Raw genomic sequence first — 18,115 nt, forward strand, 5'->3', positions numbered from 1 at the left:
AGCAACTGTCTCAAAACCAAAGCAAGAAGAGGAGAATTCAGTTTAGAAGTTCAATGGTAGAATCCTTGCCTAGCATGTACCCGGCACAGAGTTCAATCCCCAGTAACCAAAAAATCAACCAACAAACAAATAAGTTGATTAATTTCAGAAGAGGTAGTAGTGCTATTGAATTTTCCAAAACAACACATAGCAGTCACGGCTACCACCAGGCATCTGAATAGAACAGCTTAGCTTGGAGATTAAAAACAAAAAGCTGTCCCTGTCCTTGGGCACTAGGTCGCCTTCTGTCCCTGACAGATTTCATTGCTATGTGGCCACTGTGGTACTATGTGTCACCTGCCGGTGGTCTCACAGATCTGCTAGATTCTCTGCCACCCTCAGCCCCCATCACCTCTTTTCCTTTTCCTCCTTTCCCCTCTTCCCAGATGCGTACCTCAGCAGCAAGATCCTTGGCCGTGGCTGCACCTGGGTGCATCTGTGTGGCAAGCAGCCAGACTAGACAAGGAAGAAGCCTGGGGAAGGGTGGGTGTTGGATCTCCTGCTGCAAACTCAGAAGTGCTCGGAAGATGTCTGGGGACCAGGGACTCCACTCTGTGATGCTGTCCCTTTGCCCACTTTCACGGCTGCACTGTGACCCTCTTCCTATCCGCATTTTCCGAACTAGGAGGGAACTGCTTGCCCCTGCAGTGCTGGCTCCCACACCTCTCTCTCTCTCTGCAGCATCTCACTGAGCCTTCTGGGAAAACACTTGCCCTTCTTCACACACTTAATTGCTGTTTTCATAGCTATTAACACTGCCGAGTGTGACACTTTATTATAATTAAGACTCTGTTTTGACCAGACTTCTGCCTGGAGACATCTATTTGTGACATTATTGAGAGGAGGGGTAGAAGGGCCAGGAGCTCTTCTGAATCTCATTCCTGGAGGATCCCTGTGTTATCTGGGGTTGCCTGAGGCCAAGGCAGTGAATTTCCTTGAGGTCTCAAGGGTGCAAACGAGAGACAAACAGCCCTTCCAGCCATAGTGCTTGGGCTCGGGGGCATCAGTGTGGATGACTGGTTGAGCTGGGACTGGGGCATGCACCTGAGCCCTGGGCCTTTGTGTTCCCCAAGCCTAGCCAGGTCTGCTCCTCTTCCCACTAATGGGACCCATCTGCCTCTGCTCTTGTCACTTCGGTGCACAGCTTCATTGCCCTTTGCCTGGAAGTCTTTTGTTTCCTCAGAGGCCCCTATTAAGATGCAAATGTCTCCAAGATCCTTGGAACACTGTCAGCTAACACAAGACATGGCAGATGACATTTGGTTGACGGATGATCTGAGAGACTGACTGTAAGGAGATGGGATTCCTGCTAGATGGTTTGTTTGTGGTGTGTGTGCATTTGTGTGTATGTGTGCACGGTGTGTGTGTGTGTGTGTGCATTTGTGTGTATGTGTGCACGGTGTGTGTGTGTGTGTGGCATGTGTGTGGTGTGTGTATCTGTGGCATGTGGTGTGTGTATATGTGTGTGTTGTGTGTTGTATATGTGTGTATGTATGTGTGGCATGTGTGTGGTGTGTGTATATGTGTGTGTGGTGTGTGTTGTATATGTGCGTGTGTGTATGTGTGGTGTGTGTATATATGATATGTGGTGTGTGTGTATGTCTGTGTTGTGTTGTATATGTGTGTGTGGTGTGTGTGTATGTGTGTGGTGTGTTTATGTTTATATGTGTGTATGTGGTGTGGTGTGGGTGTATTTATGGTATATTCGTGTGTGTAGCCATGAATACACGTTTGTTGCTCATCACTGGTAAAGACTAATGACTCCAGATCAGGCCAAGGAAAAAAACCCTGAACAGCAGCCAGCTCATCTTGCCTTGGGTTTGCAGGCTGTTATGGGAAAACAAGAGGGCACATGAGACAAGGGAACTTCAGGATCTAAACCACCAGTGGTCCTCTCTGATGTGCAGACTGCTGTCCACTGTGGTGACTGGCTGTGTTGGATTCTGTAAACCTGAAGTTAAGTTACTGATAAGAAAGTCTCTGCCAGGCATGGTGGGATATACCTGTACTCCCAGCACTAGGGAGGTAGAGGCAAGATATCAGGATTCAAGGTCAGCATCATCTACTTAAGGAGATGGAGACAAGCCTGGTCTCTGTGAGACCCTGTCTCAACAAACCCTACAAATCTGTGCCTCCTGGTTTGTTTTTGTAATTCTTTTCCCCAGGAGAAGTCAATTCTGCAGCTAATTGTTATAAAATAGAAAGCATTGTTTCCTCTGAAGAATGGGAAAGATGGTAAAGGACGACTTTGCTGGAAGATCCTGGGGGACAGAGAAGATCCACTTCTCCTGAAGGGCCAGAGACATGCAACTGTAGTCAGGTAGACAGTGAAATGCAGGTTTCACACAACAGGATGGCTTCATTCAGAGTGTCACTTGGAGCAAAGCCAGTGTGAAGCCATCAACATGTTGATGGCTGCATAGTCTCCCAAATTAACGACGTTGGAACCAACTAAAAGGTGGGGAGGTAGACGTTTATTTAAGTTCTCACTGAGTAATGTGTGCATATGCGGTTATATGTGTCTCTATGTGTATGTGTGCATTTATGAACATTTGTGTGTGTGCATGTGTGCATATGTGTTTTTAAAGTGACAGAAAAGGAAGCAATAGATGGGGAGAGTTACATAAGCTGGCATAAGTCACAGGGAGTCACTGAAGGCTAAGGACCAAGAGTGACACAGTTTGAGTGGGTGATTGATTGTGAAAGAAAGTCCAGGAAGGAAGGAACGACTCCAGCCAGGGAGATCTGTTCTGAGAGAATGGTGAGCCCACGCACCTGTTAGTGCTCAATTATATACCAAGGACACACATGACAATGAGGTATGGCTCTTGTCCCCAAAAGGATCCATTCTAATGGCAGAGGCTGAGGATGGAGGTGACAAGGCCCCTACATAACAGTCAAAAGTCAAGCTGGGCTGATGGCCGAAGACCGAAAGAGAAAGAGTCAGGGACTGTGAGAGGACCCACATGAGAGGCAGGCAGCAAAGTCACCAAGCATTTATGTACACTGTTAGTCACTGTTCAGTTCCCAGAGACATTCTCTTGAATTCTGGAGCTACAGGGAACTTGTGGATGAATTGTGACTTGGAGGGACCGTGGACGTCTGACATCTCCTCTGAAGTGGTTTCCTGCCCTGGAACAATGCCCCCCACAGGCAGGGTCTCTGTCAAAGGGATGGGGAAGAGAGCAGCCTTGAATGCAGACAGAACCCAACAGCTTGTGATTCCCAGCAGGAGGGTAAAGGGCATCCATATCAGTAGGAGCAGACATTCAGCTGGCCCTGTAGATGGAAGGCAGGGCAGACAGCTGTGATCTCTCCATTGCTGCTGAAGATGCCTGGACCTGGAAGGCACTGTATTGTGCGCAGAGGATCAGCATCCTTGGACTGTCCACAAATGTCAAGGTGTCACTCATCAGGATGGATGGGATGCCTTGGACTATCAATGGTGGCCCCTCTGACCCAAGGCTTACCCTTTTATTAGCTCTCATTCTCTGTCTTTGGGCTCTAGAAACCATATAGTGTTGATCTCACCGAAGGTTCCACCCGACCCTGCAGTCCAGCCGCTTGCTGCCAACTCCCGGAGAGCTTCACTTTCTAATCCTGCATCTGCCCTTTTACTGGCCAGTCTGAGAGCGTTTCTCCTTCCCCATGGATCATGGTGGCTCACTCAGGCCCCATCACATCAGGAGACCTGGTTGGCTTTTGTGACTCCATTTCCTCTTTGCAAGTCCTATGACCTTTGTAACCCCTTTCCTTCTAATGATCCTGAAAACACAGAGAGATGGGAACCCTTTGCCCAGTGTCATTCTGTCTCTTCATGGGTCTTATTGTTGGGGATCTGGAGCACTACCTGGAGCCAGCAGGCACACAGGTACCTGTCTGTCTCTTCCAGAGTTCCCCCAAAGAGTGGTTCTTGTCATACACCCCAACACGAGGAAAGTTCTTTAAGTCTCATTGGCATCTGCCTCTTAAGTCCCCAGTAGGGTTTCTTGCCTCAGCCAATGAACAACAGGTCATTCAGCATCCTTCTCATGCAGAAGAACCGGCTGTCCCCTGCACTTGCTCCCCACGCAACATCGATTTTCAGTCACTCTCCCACTGAACTTGCGAGAATTATTAGTTCTTTGTGTTCTGCCTCTCCCCAGTCCAGACTGAGACTTCTCGCCTCCTGTTTCCCCCTCTTATTTAATTTTTAAACCTGTCCAGCCTTGTTATAAATGGTCAGCGGAACGTCCTCCAGTCCATTTATGCTTCAGTCCTGAGGCGACACTTGGAGAACTTGAATAAAAAAAATGGTGGGGGCCAAGAAAATTCTGAGAGGGACCTGAAGGGCCCTGCCGTTTTGATGTTTTGATTGAGTAAGTCTGCAGTGACTCTCCTTGTCCCTTTCAGAATTTTCTCCCAGGTAATAAAGATGCTAAGTGGGGTGGTTGGGGGGGGGGCACACTTTCTGAATGACTGGAGGCTGGTAGCAACGCTTGTCTGGCCCACTCTAACTTGCCTTGGTGATGTGTGGTCTCCTATATCACTCCTATCTCAACCTTCAGCCCCTCTGGCCTCCTCCCCCAGCAGACGTACCTTCCTGGTTCAGTTCTGCTCAGCTTTAAATGCAACTCCATTCACACCATTCTCCAAGCATCCGTCCCTTAGAAAAGATAGAGGAGGTAGCTACGAGGGTGGTGGGTGGGTCTGGAGGTCACTCCAAAGTAGTGGCTGATCCAGTTTCTCTAGGGGTGAGGTTACTGGGCCCCCTGGCAAGACAGAGGTTGTCAGCCTCCGCCTTCTCTCTCCTCTGGGCTGCAGGAAGTGGACATTTACACTGTGAAGACGGAAGAGCTGTCCTTCACATCTGCCTTCTGCCTGCAGATACAGCGCAACGACTACGTCCATGCCCTCGTCACCTATTTTAATATTGAATTTACCAAGTGCCACAAGAAAATGGGTTTTTCTACAGGTGAGTTTCGCGTAGCTTTCCCTCTGTGCTTCCTTGAGGCTTATGGGTAGAAACCAGACCTGGCCTTGACTTGGCCAGACATCATTGGCATCTCACGTGCTTCCTCCATCTGAGGAGAGGATGCAGCCCCTGCTCTCTTGACTTCTTAAGGGAAAGGCAAACATGATAGGGGTAGAGTTTCCAGAGCTGAGAGCTGGCATGGGTGCCACCAGGAGCTCACTCTGGCCTTCCTTCTGTTCTTCTATCCTTGTTGTCCTTAAGGGAAGAATTCCTATGAGACATGGTATAGTTACAGAATACGGGCTGAACTCACTTTTGAGGGTAAGAGCAGAGGGTGATTAAAGGGGCCACTGTACGGGAAGACACTCTGGAGAGACAAGTATGGCCAGTGCTCATGGAGATCATCACTCTGACTTACATATTTAGGTCTACCTTAAACCAAGGGAGTTTGAGTGTTCATGCGTGCTCCCATGAAAACGGAGGCTGTCTGAGCTTGTGTTCTGTTACTGTGATAAACGCCATGGACAAAACATCTTGGGGCAGAAAGGGTTTGTTTACTCCTACAGCTTGTTTATCACCAAGGGAAGCATAGGCAAGAACACAGAGCAGGAACTGAAGGAACACTGCATATTGGCTGGCTCTCGGGTTCACATTCATGCCCTTTTTTATACATCCCAGATACACTTTGCCTAGCTATGGTACCATCCACAGTGACTGAATCTTCGCACATGAATTAACGATCAGGAAAATATGTCATAGACACACCCACTGGCCAATCTGATGGAGGCAATTCCTGGCAGTCCAGAATGTCATGTCTCCACCTGGGGCCAGAGATAGACTTAGATCTCACTGTTTTGAGTAATAATCCAAGTCTTGCTGTCTCTGTTCCTGGGTTTGCAAGTGGCTGATAATGAGGGCGGGCTCATCCCCTGACACCTCCACTATGCTCATTTATGATGCCCTGCTTAACACTGGGGGAGGGCAAGGTAGGAGACATGGCCTGGGTAAGAAGATTATTATTACTACAAAGTGTGTTATGGTGTGTTGTGGCATGCTTGTGCCTGTGGAGGCCAGAAGACGTTTCTGAGTTGATTCTTTCCTTCTACCTTTATACCGGTTCAAAGGATCAAACTAAGGTCACTGGACTTATGTGACAAGAGTCTCTGGCCTCTGATCTATCTCACTGGGCCTGTCTTCTGGAGATTTTACTATATGTTTGTCTGATTGGCATCTGTGAAAAGATTCTGTGTGAGGGATAAGAACAGCACAGGGGTTCGGACAGAAGCCCCTTCTGGCCCCAGGACAGCCTATATGACATGTGGGAAGCGTGTGCAGAGGTGACGGCCTCTATGTAAGACTGACATATCTCCCTCTGGGCTATGAACTGGTCTCTCTCTTTCCTTCCTGTTTTTTCCCACCTGCGTCCATTCATCACTAAGTCTGTGGTTGTGTTCCCAGAAGATGACTTCCACTACTTCTATCTTCTTTCTGTTGCTATAACCAAACATTTGAGTCTGGATAACTCATTTGACTCACAGTTCTGGAGGTTGGCAAGTCTGAAAACATGGTGCTGGCATTAGCTTGGCATCTGATGGGGGTTCTGTGCTGCATCATAACATGGCAAATGGTACCAAAGGTGAATCAAAGAAAGCCCGAGAGAGAGTTTTCCTGTACAGTAGCCCACTCCTATGAAGTGGTGGTTGAATAAGAATGGCTCCCATAGGCTCATATATCTGAATGCGGTGTCACCATGGAGTGGAACTTTTGGGGAAGGGTTAGGGTATATGGCCTCACCGGAGGAGGTGTGTCATTGAGACTGAGCCTTGAGCTTTCAAAAGCCCACGAGGACCAGTCTCTCTCTGTCTACTACCTGTGGGTCAGGTTGCAAAGCTATGCTATTGTTTTAGCCCCATGCCTGAATGACTTCCACCAGGATTATCACAGACTCACCCTCTGAAACTGTAAGCAAGCCCCAACTAAATGCTTTCTTTTATAAGAGTTGCTGTGGTCATGGTGTCTCTTTACAGTAATAGAACTATAACTAAGACATATGATAACCCACAGGTACACCTATCTATGAACAGATTAGTATATTAGTGAGGATAGAACCCCAAGACCCAGATACTCACCACCCTAAAAGATTTCAGCTCTTAACATTGATATACTCTCTAAAGACCACATTTTCAACATACAAACTTTGGCAGACACGTTCAAATCATGCCCTTTGCCTAGTCTGCCTTAAGAGGCGCCTCACTGCCTTTGGGCCTGACTAGAGAGAGTTCTGTGGCTTGGCCCTGGCCCTTTAGTGGGCCCTCAGACTTCTCCTTGTTGGGCATGCCCAACTTTTTCCCCATCTTTTCCACCTACAGGACAGCCATTCTGAGCTCCCTCCTATGCCCTAGGCTCAGGACACTTCTTTATCATTGGGCCACTGTTTTTGCCTGCTCATTTGGGCTGTGACCCAGGAAGGAAGGATCCTTTATCAGAGGGCTTTTATTGCCCTTCTCTTTCTGCAATAGTCTGCTTGAGCTGCCAGGATAAAGGTCTAGAAGCTGAATGCCCTCCATATGAGTCCCTGGAAACTGGGCTTGTGCCCTCAGGGATTAAGTAGGTAGGTGTGCTAGTGGCAAGGGGAATGTTCTAGCAGGTATAACCCCTTATTTCTTAGCTACATGGGGACAGAGATGCCTTTTTACCTGTGGGCAGGAGGCAGGAACCCTTTTAGGCAAATTCAACATCAGGCCAGGTGTGGTGACACACACAGTCCCAATACTTGAGAGGTAGAGGCAAATGGCCTCTGAGTCTGAGACCAGCCTGGTCTACACAGCAAGTTCCAGACCAGTCAGGGATAAAGAGGGAGACCTTGTCTCAAAACAAACAAACAAACAAACAAACAAACAATCTTGTCCAAATACCAGAAAATCTTCTCCTACATCCAGTGTACAACCTCTGACTACAAAGACTAGTGTCTCCTGGGCTCTATCATCTAGGCCAAACAGGTGCTCTTTTGGCCCTGGGAAATACCAGAGATCCCCATGATCTGGGCCATTGATGAGGGCTGCCCTCCTTCAAGGGTCAGTAGGTGAGATGAGCTCTTTTTTTTCCCAGGGGGTAGGAGCAGCCTGGAGAGGGGGAAGTCAGATGGTATTTGAACTTGAAGGATAAAGGAGACACAGTCTAGCAATGGAGAGGGGAGGGTGGTAATGGGGGATTCATGGCATCCAGCTCTGTCTCTCCCATCTCCCGCTGATGATAGCGCAGAGCCTGCTCTGTGGGTGATGAGAGAGCCATGGCAGTGGCACTCTAGAAGAAGCTGTGGGTGTCTAAAGCATAGGTCCTGGCCCATGAGTCTCACTAAGGCTTATCTTCCCTTCAAGTGATTTACTTCTGGTCCCAGCACCCTACTGGACTTCTGTCTAGAGTTGATTCCTTGGCTCTGTGGTGGATGGGTTGACATTCTGATGGCCCCATGAGGGGGAGGCTTGGGAAAGCTCAGCCCAGACTCAAAGCTGTTGCTTCTGGGCTTCCTGAAAGAAGGTAAGGACTTGAAGTATGTGCACCAGGCTCAGTCCCCTCAGTCTGTGGACCATCCCCCTACCGTTGCCCCGCTCAAGATGAAAGCCAATGCTGAGTCCAGGTGGAATCTGAACTTCACAAAGCTGGGCTCAAGAAGGTTGTTTGTAGGCCCTAAAATCTTTGATTCCCGTGTCTCAGTGCAGTGACCCTCAAAGAACTTTCTGTGGACAATAGCCTCAGCAACCCTCAAATCTAGGATGGCCTCTCCCTAGAACTACCAGCTCAGAAACCCTGAGGGTGGTCCAGCCTTCTGTGCCTTGGCAAAGCCTCCAGGTATCCATGCTTCCTATTTGAGTTTGAGAAACACTGTCCTCCAGAAAGATCATCTTGAACTAGACAGCTGAGGATTCCACTGAGCCCGACTCCCTCTGTGAGGGCAAGCCTGCCTCCTCACCAGGGCGTTCCCTCTGCCCTCACCACGTCTTCATGCCTCTCGTGTCCTCTTCTCCTGCTTGCTGAGAGTCAGAGGAAACAGTGCAGTTGGTTAGTCTCTTCGCCCTCTTGGGAGCTTAGCATCAGTTTAGTGTGTCAAAGATTTTGCTAGACCACATGGGCTTGGCAGTGGACTCTACTCCGAGTCTTCACTCTGGTCACTGGCAGAGTAATTTCTTTTGTGTTTTAGGCTCATAGATGTATATAATTTGATAAATCCCAGTGTTTGGTTCAAGACATATTATCACAATTGGACAACCTATGCATGATTCACTTTTGGCTTATTTGTTTATTAATATAATGAGTACTCATGAACTTACCACCTAACTCAATAACTAGGATGGAGATGAATTATTAACTAGAATGGAACTAAATTATTAACTACAATGCAAAGAGTAGCTGGAAACAAATTTATTATTATTTCTGTTGGAATGTAAGTGCAGGAGTTGTTGAGCAATACTTAATTAAAATATAAATATCAGCTAAAATGGATGATGAATAAATGATATAGGGTTATATTTATAATTAATAAATGTAAATAAACTAATTTGTATTCACAGAAGAACTCCCTGCGAGCTCACCTCAGAACTTAGTGGCTTAGATGCTATTGGTATCTCTTAATTTTTTCTCTAAATGTCCCATTTCTAGCCATCCAGTCCCGAAGGCATTATCCTAAGTTATGTTTTCTTACATCCTGGCTATGGTAAAAAGAGTTTTCATACAATCATGCATGTGCGAAAACAAGATATTGGTTGTAGGAATCTGTGGATGCTTTCCTCTCCTCCCCGGCAGGTGCCCCTCCCTGTTGCTTCCCCACTGAGTTTTACATCTCAGACTCAGTACAGCCAGCTCTGGGGGATGCACTCACAAAAGCAAATCACATACTGTGTAGCTCGAAAATGCTTCCGCTAATGGTTCTGGCTGCTTTACAGCATCGGGCAGAAGCATCCAAAGCTCTGCCAGCCACGGGCACAGCTGTCCCCGTCCCCTTGAACTCATCCCCTGTGAGGGTGGGAGGAGATCTGATGCTACCATACAATCCAGGGAAGCTGCAAGGTGGGCGGAAGGCAGTGGCCCTAAGAGGAGCTGGCTTCAAATATCAGGTTTTCTAAGGTAGGATGTTAATCACCAGAGATGCCCTTGAGCGGGTGACTTTGTGGGTTTCAAGCAGCCTCTTTTCTGATTTGCCATCCTGTGGCACTGAGTCATTTTCCAGGTCGAGAAAACCTCTCTGTACACCGTCTTTAATTTCCAAGAAGCTCGCTAGACAATGCAACTCTAAATATACAGCTAGAAAATTTACAGCCTACAAAGAAATCTAACTACTTAACTGCTAGGAAGTGAAACAGGAAGCTGAATTCTCTTCCTCAGAGCATAGGAAGATAATTTCACGAGAGGCCACTCCCAATGGCGCTCATGGCTCCCTGTGTTTCCACTCTTCACCAAAGCCCATAGCTCCCACAGGGCTGCTTGCACTACCCACTGCTTGCCTGATGGTCTTCTAAGGGCTTCGGGTCTACAGGAAGGATGAGGGTGGAAATGCCATGTTCATCTTGGGCATTGCTGGACAAATTCAGAGCCACGCCTGGTGAATGACAGGAACCCTAAGCCGAAGACCTTTAAATGCATGTTCTTATCCTTGCAGCATTGCAGACAGCATTGGTCATACTCACCTCAAATGGAGAGCGGAAGTCATCAGCAACCTAGAACCAGGGAGGCTGAGCTGATGTGTGGGTCTAGACATGTGGGTCCAGAATATTCCCAAGAAGAACCCATCTTCATAATGACTAAAAGCTGTGCCATCCTGGGTCGTGGATTGGGACTGGGGAGGGAGGGACACTTAGTCACTGACAAAGAGAGCTGTAGACATCATCCAGAGTCCTAAACGCATGGTATAGTGTGAGAGCCACGGGGTGCATTGCAGCATTCCAGATACAGCTCAGGCATTCTAGAGCACCGGAGTGAGGCAGCGTATCTTTGCAGGGAGTCCTCCCGCGGTTTATGAATGGATACTTACATACCAGTTCATGGATGGATACTTACATACCAGTTTCTGCAATGACTCACTATCAGCGGCCGCCGCTTAGTGAATCCCCTGATGTGGTTTTGTTATAACTAATAGGTTGTAAGTGGGGTGTCCATATGACTCAGGAAGCCTTGGAAAGCGAAAAGATGAGCTGGTCCTGATTTTGCTGGGTGAACAGACATGGACTGTGTCCCCAGGCAGAGAGGGATGTGTGGTCACTCTTTACATCCGTCTCACCCTTACCTGAGGGGATAAGCAGCATGGCCTATATTCCACGTGATGGCCTAGGATTTCCAGAGTCACAGTACAAACCTATGGCAACAATACTACAGAACTAGGTCCCATTGTTCTTCCCACCACATCCGGATAAAGCAAAAGAAGACGGACACTTCAGCCATGGAGACAGATATTGTGTCGTGACATGTCTATCCCCTTGGTGTACCACCTCCCCAGAATTATTGATCTAGAAATGCAAAATGAAGCAGAGTCAAGCATCTGAATTGTGCTTTTCCTACTGGACATGGCCGAAAACTCAGATGAGAAAGCACGTTGCGACCATTAGGCCATGGTTGCTGGTTCCACTATGAAAATGGTGTTTGGGAAACCTTTTGAGACAATATTTCTTCTATCCGGGGATGGCACTCGGGCTTTGGTGTCATCCAGTAGAGGCCGACTGGCCTCACCGGGCAGCAGACCTAAGCCAGTGAAGATCAGACCATTGGCATCTCTGATTGGGTGACAGAGGAGGCAGCTCAGATCCCCTTAGCTGAAGGTCTTTAGGAATGGGAGAGACACCTGCCTAAGTGGGTGGAGGTGGAGATGGGGGCGAGGGTGCTGTCAGTCACACTCCGGCTTTCTGCACACACAGGCAGAGTTTGTCTTTTGACAGTTTATTTAGAGGTAATTGGCAGGAAGCGTGCTGAGAGCAGGTGGTTTGTAGACAGCAGCATGCCTGGGTTAGCACTAGGAGGCCTTGAGGTCCCAGGGTCTGCAAGTCACAGGCTATGGTATCTCGGTCTTCCTTCTGCTCCAGAGTCTCAGGCTGTGTCTTCTCTTGTAACCTTGAGTTTTCATTGATTTCCAAATGCACACACTGAAGGCTGTCCTGTCTCTATCTGACCACTGACATTTGATCAAGCCAGCTCACTGCAAGGAACAAAGGGGTGGGGGTGGGGGTCCTTTGCCATCGCTAAAATAGATCTTGGGGTTTTGAAAGATATTTTAGGTCTGACTTGGCACATGACAATTGAGGACATCAGTTGGTGTCCTCAACCCTCTGCGGAGGAACAAGCCACTCTGTTCCCGTGGTTGTGAGACAATTCCAATTCCTCCCGCAGGTGCACAACTCACTCCTAGTAATTCCTCAAGCTGTACGTAAGGCAGAGTCTCCCCTGCAAAAATCTGCGATGTGATGGGAGGCGGTGGCAGGGAAGAGACAGAAATCTTTAATAAATAAATAAATTTAAAAAATCTTCGATGTGTTTGAAGGCCCTTATGCCCTTCCCAAGTCTTGCTGCTATTAGCATTGGTTTTAGGCGAGAAGGAAAGTCCATGGGGGAAGACGAGGGTCTAAGCCAAGAGGAGCTCACCCTAAAGTGAGCCTTCTGTAGCCCACAGGTTTTAGCTGACCATCTTTGGGCACACCACACATCACAAGATGCTGAAGATGCTGGCTTTGGGCTCTAGACACTGTTCACCAAACAGTGTTCACTTGACACTCGACTCTGAGCTTCGAGATTGAATTTGGTGAGAGCTAAGCAGCGGTAGGCGAGGCTGGCCTGGTTCTACTCTCTGAGAACCTGCAGAGGATCTAAGTGAGCGAGGAGCAGGTGTTCACTCTGAGGCATGCTAGACAGTGTCATGACATTCATTCTGGATGCCCTTGGAGCACCGGATCCAGGCTGGAGTGGTCCAGGAAGGCTGGCCTTGAAGAATGAGGATGCAGTGAGTGGGGAGAGTGCTCCAGAGGCAGTCACTACCAAAGAAAAGGACTGCATCCCAAGATATAGGCCCCTCCATGTTATTTGGAGACTACATGGGTCCAGTGGCAAGTACCAGGGATACGCAAGCATCATGATGGCCTTGAACTATGCAGGAGGGGTGATCTGGGGAAGAAGCACCTCATCCTTCCTGGTCCTATTGCAGAGGCACAGCTGGCATTTACAGTAGGACTGGGCCAGGGTGCTGGGTACAGCAGCAGGGCAAACACCTGGGCAAGAGAAGTTATTCAAAGGATGGAGGAATAAAAAGGAGAGGTATTGGTAAAGCTGGGAGACTGGTTGAGCTGTAGAGTTTGCACAAATGATGTCATACATCTACAAACAATGGAGAGAGGATGGGCTCCTCTTTATGCCTCACTGTGCTAACATGGGAGCATAGGGAGGAGGCTCGTGTGTGCGCACGAAATTAGCTGCTGAGGGGGCTTTCAGCTTGCCAGCTGCCCCCTGGCACAAGGCTGCCTCTCTTCTGAACCCTCACTAAGGTCACCAATTCAGTGGGGCTGGCCCTGAGTCGGGAGTTCTGCGGCTTGGTCTGGATGCCTGAGCCCTTGAGTGGGGTATGGGCAGAAGTCACGGAGTCCTCCGTGAAAGGACAAGCGCCAGCACAAGCAACCCTGAGACCAAGTTCTCAACACAAAGGAGTTGGGACAAAGGACAGAGAATAAGAGACAAAGACAGGAGGTGGAGGACAAGGGAAAAGGAGTAGCGAACAAGCGAAAGGGGGCAGGGGTATTTGTCCCACAGAGAAAACAGACTGCCTCTGGATAGAGGGGAGGCAGATGTGGCCCATAGGCAAATGGTAGTTTATAAAGGGAATGGAGAAAGCCAGTGGAAGGGTGAGTTGGTTAATTTTGATTGGGCGTGTTAATTAGGTGAGCCAAAGGAGGCTTTTGACTGCTGGACTTCAATACTTTGCTAGCTGGACTTTGACAGCCTCAGGAGGAAGAAGTGACCAAACAAGTGACCTGGGTGCCTGGCTTTACGAATGTAATCTAATGGTTTAGAAAGGCAGAGGAATGTGGGAAAGGCATGATCTGGCAGAGCCATGTTTGCCATGCTTGGGCCCGTGTTTGCCATTCTTTGGCTTGCTAAAGCCCTTGGCCATGGCAAGCTCCGGTCTTCTGTGTGGGTCCTGGGCCTCAGCTGACTCTTGTTCATCTCTGCCTCTTTCTTCTTCCCTCTCTTGTGTGCCCCACCAGCCCCCGATGCTCCCTACACCCACTGGAAGCAGACCGTCTTCTACTTGGAAGACTACCTCACTGTCCGGAGGGGGGAGGAAATCTACGGGACCATATCCATGAAGCCAAATGCCAAAAATGTGGTGAGTCTGAGGGAGCCTTGCACGCCAGGACCACTGAGGAGAAGGGACACATGGGTCTGACTCCCAGGGAGCTCCCAGAAGTCACCTGCCTGGTCTAATGTCTTGTGTACAAATGAGAAGCTTCTGGGGGAGGCAGGCAGTGGCTGTGTTTGCAGGTGACCGGGCCTAATTGGACGACCTCATTGTAGACTCTTCCAAACCCCAGTGGCTAGAGGCTTTCTGGACTCTGACCTCAACCTTGAGGACAGCTCCCAGAAGCTCAGAGGAGAACTTTGGAGAACGGATGTTGCATAAATGGGCTCTGCCTCATTTAGGACGAGCTGAGCCAGTAAATGCTCAAGTGTCTGGTACAGAAGGAATGTTGGTTGGGCATTTCTCCAGTTGGCCTGGTGGAACCTTTCTGAGATGTCCCTGTGTCTGCACACACACGAAAGCCTGCAGGATAGTTGAGGGTGATGTCAAGCCAGACCCTTCACCTTCCTCAGTTATCACCTAGAGGAAGGAAATCCCGGGACTGCTTTCGTGTGGGGACAGGAAGGCTTAGGTTAGCTGTCAGCGCCCTTCCTGTGAGGTTAATGGGGCACCGAAATGGATTCCTGAGAACTGTGGAGACCCCCTTTGCTAGAAACTCCATGACTTCCTGGGGCTCCAGTAGAAGTCCTAGGCCTGAGAAGGGCTGTGACCTCCTCCCCAGACTGACACTGTGGCTCTTTGCTCTTTCTTCACAGCGAGACCTCGATTTCACAGTAGACTTGGATTTTAAGGGACAGCTGTGTGAAACATCTGTATCTAATGACTACAAAATGCGTTAGCACACGTGGGAAGCTGCAGAGAGCAAGCGAGAAGAGGCACTCACTTCCGTCTGCCATGCTGCCCCAAGGAATACTGTTAGGAGGACCACACTCGATAACCGGAGCTTTGCACTCTGCCTTGAAGATAGGTGAACTTGCCGGAGCTCTCCGGGGCCCCACCATGACAGGGAGCCTCCAGCTCCTCCGCTCTGCCCCTGGAGCCCTTCACAAAGGCTTTGCTGTTGCCTGTTGTGCTGTGGTGGGGGCTCCGAGGATGGAAGCCTACCCGTGTGCCCCCATTGTCCTCCTAAACTGACTCTATGGATCTTCCAAGTTTTGCATGCTGCAGACATCTAGGACAGATTACTTCCAATAGAACCTGGAGACGTAGTGTCTTTGATAGCATAAGCCAGATTCTCTGTCTGTGCAGTGGCGTGTGTGTGTGTGTGTGTGAGTGTGTATGTATGTGTGTGCACTTGTGCATGCACACACATGAGTGTGTGTGCATACAGATTCTATATTAATTTACACGCCCACAAACATTTGTATATGCACGCATATACAACTAAGTGGGCCTATTTGGGTATTCATGCTGAGGTGTGCGCGTGCACGCGCACACGCGTGTGTATGCGTGAGTGTGGGTGTATGTGCCTAGACTCTATATTACTCTCAGAGGAGGTTCTGTTGCTTTTGAATAGGAATTTGTTTCGTGATTAGTTTTCCCCATCCCGATCCCTTAACAGATGTTACGCAGCTATGAAGCATTCTGTGTACTAGCTCTGGTCTCGTTTTGGCTAGACTGTGGCTCTGAATCCTGAGCACAGTACCATGGGCTCTGTGGGCACTCAATAAACACACATGAGAACGAAGCAATACGGGATACTGTGTTCCTCGTGCTGTGAGGTGTAAGGGTGGGTGCGGGGGCCGGAGTGGGTAGCAGGAAGCCACAGTGGGTCAGAAAATTGTGGAGTGACGCCCCTGCTTGTGTTTGCTCATCAGAAATACGTTCCATGGAAGAAGCAGCTGGGAAATTGAGTCAGTTCTAGCATACTGTGGATTGTCTAGGTCCTGCCTGAGGGGACAAGAAGGTCCTGGAGCTACGGAGGTGAGGGTGCTGGGGAGGAGGACAGAAACTGACCGACAGGGTTATGTACATAGCCAGGAGACTGCTTGTAGTCTGAATGCCCTGGTCTGAGGGTCTGACAGAGTCCTTCCAGCCCCTGTCTGAGTATGGAAACAGAATTTCCACAGGATAGAAAGACAGTGCTTTGTCAGGCTTGGTGGAATATTTGGTCTTTGTTTCTGGATTATTCTTTGGCCTCTGGACTATCACCTGTGCTATCTCCCATGGGGGAGACATTCCAAGTGTTGGGAGGAAAGGGGTCCATTGAAAGACGGAGCCCATTGTGGAGTGATGGTGCCCAGCAGGGGTCAGATGCAGAGGGGCCTTGGGCTTGGCTGTTCATGGGAGAGGCAGGCTGGCGATAGATTGCTCCAGGTGGAGGTGGTGACAGGGACTGCGTATGCCAACGTGACCTGACTCTCCGAAAGGTTCCCACAACCTCCTCCAGGACCTCAGGCTTCTGAGGGATTTTAACATTTTTCTCTACTTCCATAAAGACCAACCTAGAGAGGCTATCTATCCTAGACAGGACCAGGTCTGTGTAAAGCCTATAAAGAGTCCTCAGATAATGTCAGACAAATCCAATGGCAGTCTCTCTTTTGTTTCTAAAACTCTCTATTATGAATTTTGTCAACTTCTCAAAGCCTTGGAAGATGCAAAAGCCTCATCAGTCACTTTGTAGCCGACGTGGTGGGACCCAGGGAGGAGCCCTAGAGTTAGTGCAGAGCGGGAGCTGGCTCCCAACCACCTCTGCAGGCCCTTCCTGGTCCTAGGCTGATTCTTCAGAGCCTTGACCTAATGGGTGAGACTCTCATTTGTTTAGAAAAAAATAAGCGAGAATTATATAACAATTTAATATACATATGCCAGAGAAGTAAAATAGAGAAACTTAAGGGGAGGGCAAAACCTTGAGTTAGAAAAAGCAATTTAATTGAAAAAGGGCATTTTGAGAACATTGGAGGGAAATCTATTAGTGGGCTTCCATTACCAAGGCTCTTGGAGAGGTCATGTGTTCTGCCTACTGCAAGGGGCCTACCTAGCCTTGCATCCCACCCATGTGGGCAGTGAGGGGGGATGCCTGCCAACAGGGGAAAGTCCCATGCTGCCAGAACCTATAGGAGTTGACAGGAGTCAACAGGATATCTTGTGGGAGTTATAGGCATCCATGATGCTATTTCCTCCTCTCCAGCTGTTAGAGAAGCAGGCTATCTCAGTCTCCCCACCCCCACCCCTGGTCCTCATTTTTCAGCTTCCTGAGGTTGCCCCAGACCCTGTCCCGGGGCCATCACTCTCTGGCCATGGACTCCATCCACAAAGGGTTAAAATGACAGCTGTTCCCCTCCTGCTACCCGGAGGCTCCAGTGGGAACTGTCCATGCCTTTGTTTTGTTTGGGTTGTATTTTGTTTGGGTGGTGTTTGTTTTGTTTTGTGATGCAGTGAAAACAAACCATATCTGCTTTGCCTGTGCTCTGAACAAGAAGTCAGGGGCTAAGGTCAGGTCCTGGGGTGACAGAAGAGGAGCTGCTGAGCTGGCGTCACCTGAGAAGCCCACCCCACACCCAAACTCATTGCTTTTGCTATTGCTGAGGCTGCAGAGAGCCTATTAGTGGCTTTCTCTCCTATCACTCTACTAGAGAACTTGTAAGCATGGATCTGCAGTGCCTCTTTTGCCATTGCGTGTCCTGGATATGGCTGAACGTGGGCCAATGGGCACGCTCCGAAGTCCAGGCTTGGAAGCCCCCCCCCCCCCCCCCAGCTAGACTACAGGCTCTGGGGACGGGATTGATGAAGAGTAGAGAGCTGGGGCATCAGGACAGGAGCAGAGCTTAGCAAACCCCACTCCAAGCAATGTT

The 18,115-nt window shown here is 49.0% G+C and overlaps 1 protein-coding gene across 1 annotated transcript in view; it reads left to right on the plus strand.

The window, feature by feature from the left end:
* The window catches only part of Prmt8 (protein arginine methyltransferase 8), an 84,004-nt gene extending 67,992 nt beyond the window's left edge, over positions 1-16,012 (plus strand). The window contains exons 8-10 of the mRNA XM_075982680.1: positions 4,843-4,993; positions 14,227-14,348; positions 15,077-16,012. Coding sequence (XP_075838795.1) covers positions 4,843-4,993; positions 14,227-14,348; positions 15,077-15,160 — 357 coding nt within the window. The 3' untranslated portion in view covers positions 15,161-16,012. The remainder of the gene's footprint in view (positions 1-4,842; positions 4,994-14,226; positions 14,349-15,076) is intronic.
* The last annotated feature ends 2,103 nt before the right edge of the window (positions 16,013-18,115 follow it).

This window comes from Microtus pennsylvanicus, chromosome 8 (genome assembly GCF_037038515.1).
Source record: "Microtus pennsylvanicus isolate mMicPen1 chromosome 8, mMicPen1.hap1, whole genome shotgun sequence".
Taxonomy (NCBI): Eukaryota; Metazoa; Chordata; class Mammalia; order Rodentia; family Cricetidae; genus Microtus; species Microtus pennsylvanicus.